This window comes from Pseudorca crassidens, chromosome 14 (assembly GCF_039906515.1).
Source record: "Pseudorca crassidens isolate mPseCra1 chromosome 14, mPseCra1.hap1, whole genome shotgun sequence".
Classification (NCBI taxonomy): domain Eukaryota; kingdom Metazoa; phylum Chordata; class Mammalia; order Artiodactyla; family Delphinidae; genus Pseudorca; species Pseudorca crassidens.
In genome coordinates, this window is record NC_090309.1 from 7944626 (window position 1) to 7953352 (window position 8727).

General features: G+C 44.1%; 1 protein-coding gene across 1 annotated transcript; it reads left to right on the plus strand.

Moving 5' to 3' along the window:
* The first annotated feature begins 436 nt into the window (after window positions 1–436).
* On the plus strand, window positions 437–7751 carry LYG1 (lysozyme g1). Its single transcript, XM_067703946.1, has 3 exons — window positions 437–470; window positions 7327–7494; window positions 7651–7751. The coding sequence occupies exons 1-3, from the start codon at window positions 437–439 to the stop codon at window positions 7749–7751; spliced, it is 303 nt and encodes a 100-aa protein (XP_067560047.1).
* Window positions 7752–8727: the final 976 nt, after the last annotated feature.

The following is an 8727-nucleotide window of genomic DNA, read 5'->3' on the forward strand; positions in this document are numbered from 1 at the left end:
TTCCAGATTCAGTTCCTTCCACCCTCCCTCCCTTCCTCCCTTCCTTCCTTCCTACCTGGCCCCATTCCCAGAAACTGGTGCAAATAAAAACAAGTGTAGGACTGGAAAATGTCAAAATGAATATAACTAGGATCTGCCCACTGAGGTGTGGCAGGAAACAATATTGCTTAATGTTTGCAAAATGTCAGGACGTTCTTGAATAAAAGGCCCTATATAAGTTCAAAGTCTTTATAATTATTTGATGATTACTATAATTTATGATTAATTTATAATTACTATAATTTATAATTACTATAATAACTGTAATTTATAATTACTATAATTGATGATTACTTACTAAAGTAAGACAGTCATAAATCTCTTAGTAAGAGGGTGAAGTCAACACTTTTTGAAAGAGGCAGCAGGCCAGGGACTCTATATAAGGGGTGGTGGGCCGATGGTCTCTAAGGACAAGAGCTCACTGAAAACAGGTGAGCGGTGGAACTCTGCTCAGGCCTATTTAGCATGAAAAATCCAGGGTATGGTGATCAACTGATAATGACTGTGTCTCTGCTAAGTAAATAAGAAAAGTTGGAGTCAGAGAAAACTCAAGAACCTTGCAAGGAAAACACAAGTTATAAAAGATTATGTAGATGATAGAATGAGTTTTTATTTACAATACTTACACATGTTTAGATTTCTTTTAATTTAAGTATATAGTTACTTTTGGATTTGTGAGCACGGGCGAAAGGAAGAATGGGAGAACAGAAACATGTGTGCATTTAATGGGAACTGTTATAGGCCATATGAGATGTGTTTTTTGTGAATTCAAAGCCAAAGGACAGAGGTGTTCATGTTTTTCCAGATGTAACCTCTCCCCCACCCTCAGGCTCCCTCCTATTTCATTAACCCCACCCACCTTAAGTGACGCCTCTATAACGAACTCCTATCTTCTCTGGAGGCTGTGAAAGATCTAAGGCCAACAAGTCTAACAGCTTAAACTTGGCGGAGTCAAAGGCTAGAAAGGCTTCAGGAGTCTTGCATGGAAGAGAGACCATGGTCTCTTAGATTTGATCTTTGTTCAGAACGGGATATTCCTGGGACAGTCCTTCGCACTGGGAGAGGAGCCTTCCTGGAGTTCCCAACTCTGGGAATCCCAGATGGGCAAAGGGAGGAAAGCAGGCACAGCGGCCGAAGGGAGAGAAGGAACTCCTTCCCAGCTTTCTCTCAACCAGGAAAGGATTTGCCTGCAGAGAGTGAAGAGAAGTGATCGAACCTTCCAGGCTGGCAATCCTTGCTCACAATCCAAATTCAGTAAATACATATTTTCATGGACCATGTGAAAATGCAACTCTGCAAAAAGTGAGTTTAAAAGGAGCCTTATATCTGACTCTAGAAAGTTAGATTTTTCTCAAGAAAATGTGGTCCTAGTGGCAGAAACATTTTATGTATGTGGCTGTCATTGCTGTTGTTTTCATTTAAGGGCTGTTGGTGCACAGCAGTCTGCGGGGCAATGCTAGGGTGTGTATGAGGAGGGAGAGCATGAGGGGATATGGCTAAGATGTGATGCTACAGGAAAGGCCTTTCAGTCCATAGGGAGCAAGCAAGAAAGCTGAGTTAGCAATAAAACCAGGGTCAGGGTGACAGTACAACGTGGAGCAGAAGAGACCTGCCTGGTGTGTGTGTAGAGAGCAGTCCTCAATCCTTCCAGGACCAAGTGGGGTGGGGCACGATGGGGCAGGGCCACCTCCATCTCCCGGCACCTTAGGATGTTAACACGGCAACTTTTCCAGGCTGGTCGGAGGACCCTAAGGACCTAGGATGCCTGTGGTTCAAGGTTTGTGGGGATAATCTGGGAGAACATTCATGGAAAAGGAATGGGGGTTCTCTTGTGAGAGAATTACAAAGAACAAAGATCTTTATTTCCATCTTTTCCAGAAACATTGTTTAACTGAGGAGGAAATAGTCCATGACACCTTACAAATCTAAACACTGCTTTGAGAATTACAAAGTGCTCAGTGGAGGAAGGGTGTGTGGAGGCCACCAGGAACCTGAACTGGCCCCAAGTGGTGTTCAGGTTGTCAGTTTCCAGCGTGCCCTCCACCTTGACACCCCCATGCTGTCTGTCACAGTTTTGCTCTCCAGAAAGGGAGAAGAGGGATGCTGTGCTTGGCATCATGAACACAGTGCTGGACTGACCTGACGTTTTGATAATGGTTCCAAGTGTCTGGAGCCACAGGGGTTTGACCGGATTGGTCCTGGGTGACCGATGGACTCTCCCCACACACACTCCAGTGACGCCTCAACACTCCCTTCTGAACATAGACTCCTTTTTGGCACCTGGAAAGTTGCGTCACAGAGTTTGGGTTCCTTCGATATGCTATGTTGATGTCTTATTGTCCCTTCTTGCTCTTTCCTGATGTAATTGAAAAAAAACAAACAAAGTAACTCTGTGTTCCTAAGTCATTGGCACATGTATTTACACAGACTCTTTTCATTCAAGTGCTTACGCAACACAGACATTTAGCTCCGTGCTTGGAAAATGAAACGAGCTTTCATGTTGCAATAAAAGCTAAGTTTTTCCACTTGTGTTTCCAAGAAGAATTTTTTTCCCCTGGAAAAGCAGTACAAAGAGTAAAATGCTCTGGGCTTTGCATCTGGTTGCAAGCAGTCCTTTTTTCCGATGGGTCCTTTCCATAAAGCCAGTGAGAAGCCTCTGTAAATAAACACTTTCACGAAACTATGAGCTTTTCCTGTACCTACATGGCTCTTTCTCTGCTCTTTTTCCTGGGACGGAGTGTCCTCTCTCATTCAGTGCTGGGGGCTCAGTGGGTGATTCCTGTTAGGTGACTGAATCTGAGAGTTCCTGTAAACACAGCTAAAATGCAAAGTTCCTGTATCTTTCTGGTGTTCTGGACTGGGCACGGCATTTTCTACTCAACTAAGGGAAATCAGATAGACTATCTCAATGTTGTAGGGAAGAAAAACAAAAAGCATGGCTTTTTGTTAATTCAAATGACTTCCTTAATACCTCTTCTTCATCTTGACATATTCTCTTCCTGGGTGTTTGGAAGGAACCACCCACAATACTAACCTTCAAACAAAAGAGATGAGAAAAGCATCATGAAAGTGCCAAGTACATATTTATACACACACCCCACTTGTAATGATAGTAGTAACTCAAAAGGATCGTAGCTAAGCTCCGCTGACCAAGGGAGATGATGGGAGCAGCCAGCAGTAGAAGGGGCTCGTGGAAGGTGGAGGCTTTGGGGGCAGGTGGCTGGCTCCTCAGGCATCCCCTGGGGTCAGCAGCAAGCTATTCTGGGTGGCATTTGTATATTCATTTGGTAGCTAGTGGGGGAACCAGGGCTCTTTGTACACGAGGAAGGTGATTAGAGGAATAGCTGGGATGAGAAAGTATTTGAGAGCAAGTGCTTGATGGTGACCAGTTGTCCGATCTCTTGTCTGCTGACCCCCTTATGAGTTCAGTCCTGGACCCCTATCATGACCTGACTTCGTGAGGATTTGACTTTGCTGGTGGAAATAGCCTGTTTATTGGTCTCCCCAGGCTCTGGCCCAGGTTTGTTCCTGCCTAGGAGTCCTATAGAGGGAGAACGGGAAACATGGCTCAAGGTGACCAAAGGGGTCTGAGATTCCCAGGCTGGGGGCTTAGAGCAGTGGGGAATGTCTTCCAGCTTCTTCTTCTAACCAAAGCAAAGATGGCAAGGCACCAAGGAAAGCGTAACCTTTCCTCTTAACTCAAGGAAAAAGAACCCAAAGTAAGAGAAGCACTGATGAGAAATTCTACTTTTGGTATTACCTTTTGATAATGAAGAGGCTATTGGGATGAGGCACATGCATCAGAAACTGGCTTTTCAAGATCTGCAGTCAGATCACCGTATTTCTCAGTGTTGAGAATCAAAGTATCTTGGTTTCTTGAAAGAACCTGTATTTGGTAACTCGACAGTATGTTGAGTCCCTGTGGGCTGAGCAGGAGTCTCGTCATTTTTAAGCTAATTAAAAGGATGGATGGAGCACATGTCCCGCTCTGGCTTATTTCATTATGATTCAAATAATTAATTTTCTTAGTTCAGACAGGGGGACACACATTCATTCTTTTCACACTCTTCCATAGAAACACTACATACTGTTATGACAACAATTGATATCTTCACATCTTTGAGCTAATTTCTATTTTAAAATCATTTTAGGATCCGTAGTGCCAAGTCATCAATATGTCTGTGCTGTGGCTACTTCTGGGCCTTCTTGCCTTTACTGGTGAGTGTGTTGCATTTTTCCCAAATGACCTTGGAGATGGGAAAGATAAGCATGGGGACATAGTGGTACTTCTGATAATTAAAACTGCAGTGGAAAAAAAAAAAACTGCAGTGGAAAATGTTCTTTTCCCCCCCAAGCTGTTCAACAAATCCTGGAGTTGCTAACAGCCACCGACAAGCAGCCTCTTGCCAGGTGCCTCACAAAAGGAGGGGGCTCTGCAGAATGTGGGGTGGACTTACAGCAGCATTGCTTGGGCCAGACTTTAAATCCATACCATTGAAAAATGCTCACTGTTCCTCTATAAAAATTCTTTCACCAGAAGTATTTATTGAATTTATTAATAGACCATATAATTCTACAGAAGCATTGATGTGATTTACCAATGTAAAGCTAATGTAATGCAATACAAAACTAGCAACACTGGGACCAAGGAGATGGGACTCAGCTAACCACTGAGGCTGACATCGTTGCCATGCTTGAATTTCAGATTCGGTCCTAAGGTTCCTTGCAACTGGGGCAAAGAGGAAAAGGCAATTTTTTTTTTTTTTTGACAAAGAAAAGTAGGAAGCATAGTTACTCAAGAGAAGCAAATTTTTTCCTGGCTCTGAATTCTAAAAACTTCTCAGATAGGGCCAGCCTTACATTCATTCCTTTCTTTCTTGAACCATCCATTCAACAAACATTTTTTAAAATTTTACAAGGAATTTTGGGACTATAAGGAACTTTGGGTGAAGGAGACAAGATGGCAGAGTAGAAGGACATGAGCTCACCTCGTCTTATGGGAACACCAAAATCACAACTAACTGCTGAACAACCATCAACAAAAAAGTGCTAAAGATACCCTACATCCAAAGACAAAGAAGAAGCCACAATGAGACAGTAGGAGGGGTGCAATCATGGTAAAATCAAGTCCCATACGCTCCAGGTGGGCGACCCACAAACTGGAAAATAATTATACCACAGAAGCTCTCCCACAGGAGTGAACGTTCTGAGACTCACATGAGGCTCTCCAGCTTGGGGTCTGGCAATGGAAGGAGGAGCCCCCAGTGAATCTGGCTTTGAAGGCCAACAGGATTTGATCACAGGAATTCCACAAGACTGGGGGAAACAGAAACTCCACTCTTGGAGGGTGCACACATGGTCTTGTGCACACCAGGACCCAGGATAAAAAGCAGTGACCTCATAAGAGACTGGACCAGACTTACTTACTAGTATTGGAGGGTCTCTTGTGGAGGTGTGGGGGGCAGCTCTGGCTCACTGCAGGGACAAGGACACTGGCAGTAGCAGTTCTGGGGAGTACTCATTGGTGTGAGCCCTCTTGGAGGCCGCCATTTTCTCACCAACACCTGGCTCCACGCTACAGCCTGTAGGCTCCAGTGCTGGGATGCTTCAGGCCAAACAACCAACAGGGTGGGAACACAGGCCCACCCAACAGCAAACAGGCTGCTTAAAGTCTTCCTGAACACACAGCTGTCCAATAAACCACACCCCCTGACACATCCCTGCCCGCCAGAGGGACAAGACCAAGCTCCACCCACCAGTGGGCAAGTACCAGTCTCTCCCACCAGGAAGCCTGCACAAGCCTCTTAGACAGCCTCATCCACCAGGGGGCAGACAGCAGAAGCAAGAAAAGCTGCAACCCTGCAGCCTGTGGAGGAAACTGCAATCACAGAAAGTTAGACAAAATGAGATGGTAGAGGAATATGTTCCAGATGAAGGAACAAAATAAAACTCCAGAAGAACAACTAAGGGAAGTGGAGATAGGCAATCTGCCTGAAAAAGAATTCACAGTAGTGGTAATAAAGATGATCCACAATCTTGGAAAAAGAATGGAGGCACAGATCAAGAAGATACAAGAAATGTTTAACAAAGACCTAGAAGAACTAAAGAACAAACAACAGAGATGAACAATACAATAACTGAAATGAAAAACACACTAGAAGGAATCAGTAGCAGAATAACTGAGGCAGAAGAACAGATAAGTGAGCTAGAAGACAGAATGGTGGAAATCACTGTGGTGGAATAGAATAAAGAAAAAAGAATGAAAGGAAATGAGGACAGTCTGAGATCTCTGGGACAACATCTAATGCACCAACATTCACATTATAGGGGTCCCAGAAGGAGGAGAGAGAAAGGACCTGAGAAAATATTCAAAGAGATAATAGCTGAAAACTTCCCTAACATGGAAAAGGAAACAGTCACCCAAGTCCAGGAAGTGCAGAGAGTCCCAGGCAAGATAAGGCCAAGGAGGAACATGCCAGGACACATAGTAATCAAATTGACAAAAATTAAAGACAAAGAAAAAATATTAAAAGCAACAAAGGAAAAGCAACAAATAATGTACAAGGGAACTCCCATAAGGTTTTCAGCTGATTTCTCAGCAGAAACTCTGCAGGCCAGAAGGGAGTGGCACGATATATTTAAAGTGATCAAAGGGAAGAAACTACAACCAAGAATACTCTACCCAGCAAGGCTCTCATTCAGATTCAACAGAGAAATCAAAAGCTTTACAGACAAGCAAAAGCTAACAGAATTCAGCACCACCAGACCAGATTTGCAACAAAGGCTAAAGGAACTTCTCTAGGTGGAAAAGAAAGGCCACAACTAGAAACCAAGAAATTACAAATGGAAAAGCTCACCGGTAAAGGTAAACATACAGTAAAGGTAGGAAATCATCTGCACACAAATTTGATATCAAAATCAGCAATTGTGAGGACAGCACAAATGCAGGATATTGGAAATGCATCTGAAATTGAAAGACCAGCAACTTAACACAATCTTGCTTACACACAGACTGCTATATCAGCAGCACTGAAAGAGGGCATCAGACTGGTCCCTATGCTACATCTGTCACCTCTGTTTTCCAACTCTGCCTCTTACCATTACCCTGAAAACAGCTGTGAAATGTCTGCTCATCCCTTCCTTTGCCTAAACTTGTAGCTTTACTATTTATCCTCAGGAAGATTGAAGGTGGCGATGGTTCTGCCAAAGGGGAGGAGAGAAAAAGGGAAATGAAAAAGTAGCCCTGAGCCCAGGAAGCTGCATCACCCTCTGCCTCTCTCCTTGCAGGACCCTGGCCTTCATGCCCCACCTCCTGGATCAGCAAGGCCCAGGTTTCCCAGATGACTGAGGTCCTGACTGTTAGAATCAAAGAAATCCAGAGGAGGTTTCCAACCTGGACCCCTGACCAGCACCTGAGAGCTTTGTGTAACCCATGGGTTGGTTTCCCAGCGTGGAGTTAACAGGTACAAACATAATTCATTGCAGCAGATTCTCCCAAACCTCAGTTGCCTCCTAAAAAGCAACTAGGAAAGAGAATCTGAGTTAACTGCTGAGCACCCTGCCACAGCAAGGGGCTGTGGGCTTGGCATTAACCCATCTCACAAATTCCAGGTGGACTCTGTGACTACACCCGAAGCAGCCAGGACCTGAGCTGTGACTTCTGCAATGGTGTCCTTGCACGAGCCAAATACTTCAGAAGACAGGGCTTCTAACGCTTGAGCTCAGACCCAAGATCATTATCGTGCAGGCAGCTTCAGCTGTTACACAGATAAAAGTAGCCAATGAGGGCTTCCCTGGTGGCGCAGTGGTTGAGAGTCCACCTGCCGATGCAGGGGACACGGGTTCGTGCCCCGGTCCGGGAAGATCCCACATGCCGTGGAGCGGCTGGGCCCATGAGCCATGGCCACTGAGCCTGCGCGTCTGGAGCTTATGCTCCACAACGGGAGAGACCACAACAGTGAGATGCCTGCGTACTGCAAAAAAAAAAAAAGTAGCCAATGAGGCCAGTAATTCTGAATCTGAGTTTGACCCAAATGTCATCAAAATAACATGAATCACATTAAAGAATTATTATCTGCATTTTGTGGTCTGGTGTGTGCAAATAAAAGGCTGTGTCTCTTTAAAGGTATTTCCACAGATGTGAGCTGTAATGTGGACTTCTGTGAAATGAATCCTGTGTCTCATTGGCTTGCATTGTCAGACTTAGCAAATAAAAATATCGGAATCCCAGTTAAATTTGAATTCCAGATAAAAAATGATTTTTTTTTTTAGTGTAAGTTCCATGCAATATTTAGAACACATTTATACTAAAATATTATGTGTTGTCTATTTGAAATTCAAATATAACTGGGCATATGGTTATTTTAGGTGGCAACTCTATCACTGATTTCTTTGATAAAAATCATAGTTTCAAATTTTAATTGAAAACTTTTGATGAGAAAAAGGGTAAGAGGGTAGCCAGTCCTATCTGCTGCGGGGGGGGTGGGGGTGGGGAATAGTTTTGCAAAAGGAGGGAAGGGCACAATCTTTATGAAAATGACATAGCCACTGAGGACACGACAAAAACTGGTTAGAACCAACTAGGTCCAAGATGGCAGAAGGTTCTACTTCCAGCAGACTTTGAGCCTCATTATACGTTGATTGTAATACATTAGCTAAATGACATACCCAGGGGTGCCATGACTGTTC

Coding starts and splice junctions, on each gene's coding strand:
- LYG1 (XM_067703946.1), top strand. CDS start 437: ATGGTCTCTAAGGACAAGAGCTCACTGAAAACAG. Junction 471..7,326: donor CAAGAGCTCACTGAAAACAG/GTGAGCGGTGGA, acceptor CTCTCCTTGCAG/GACCCTGGCCTTCATGCCCC. Junction 7,495..7,650: donor GGTTGGTTTCCCAGCGTGGA/GTTAACAGGTAC, acceptor CACAAATTCCAG/GTGGACTCTGTGACTACACC.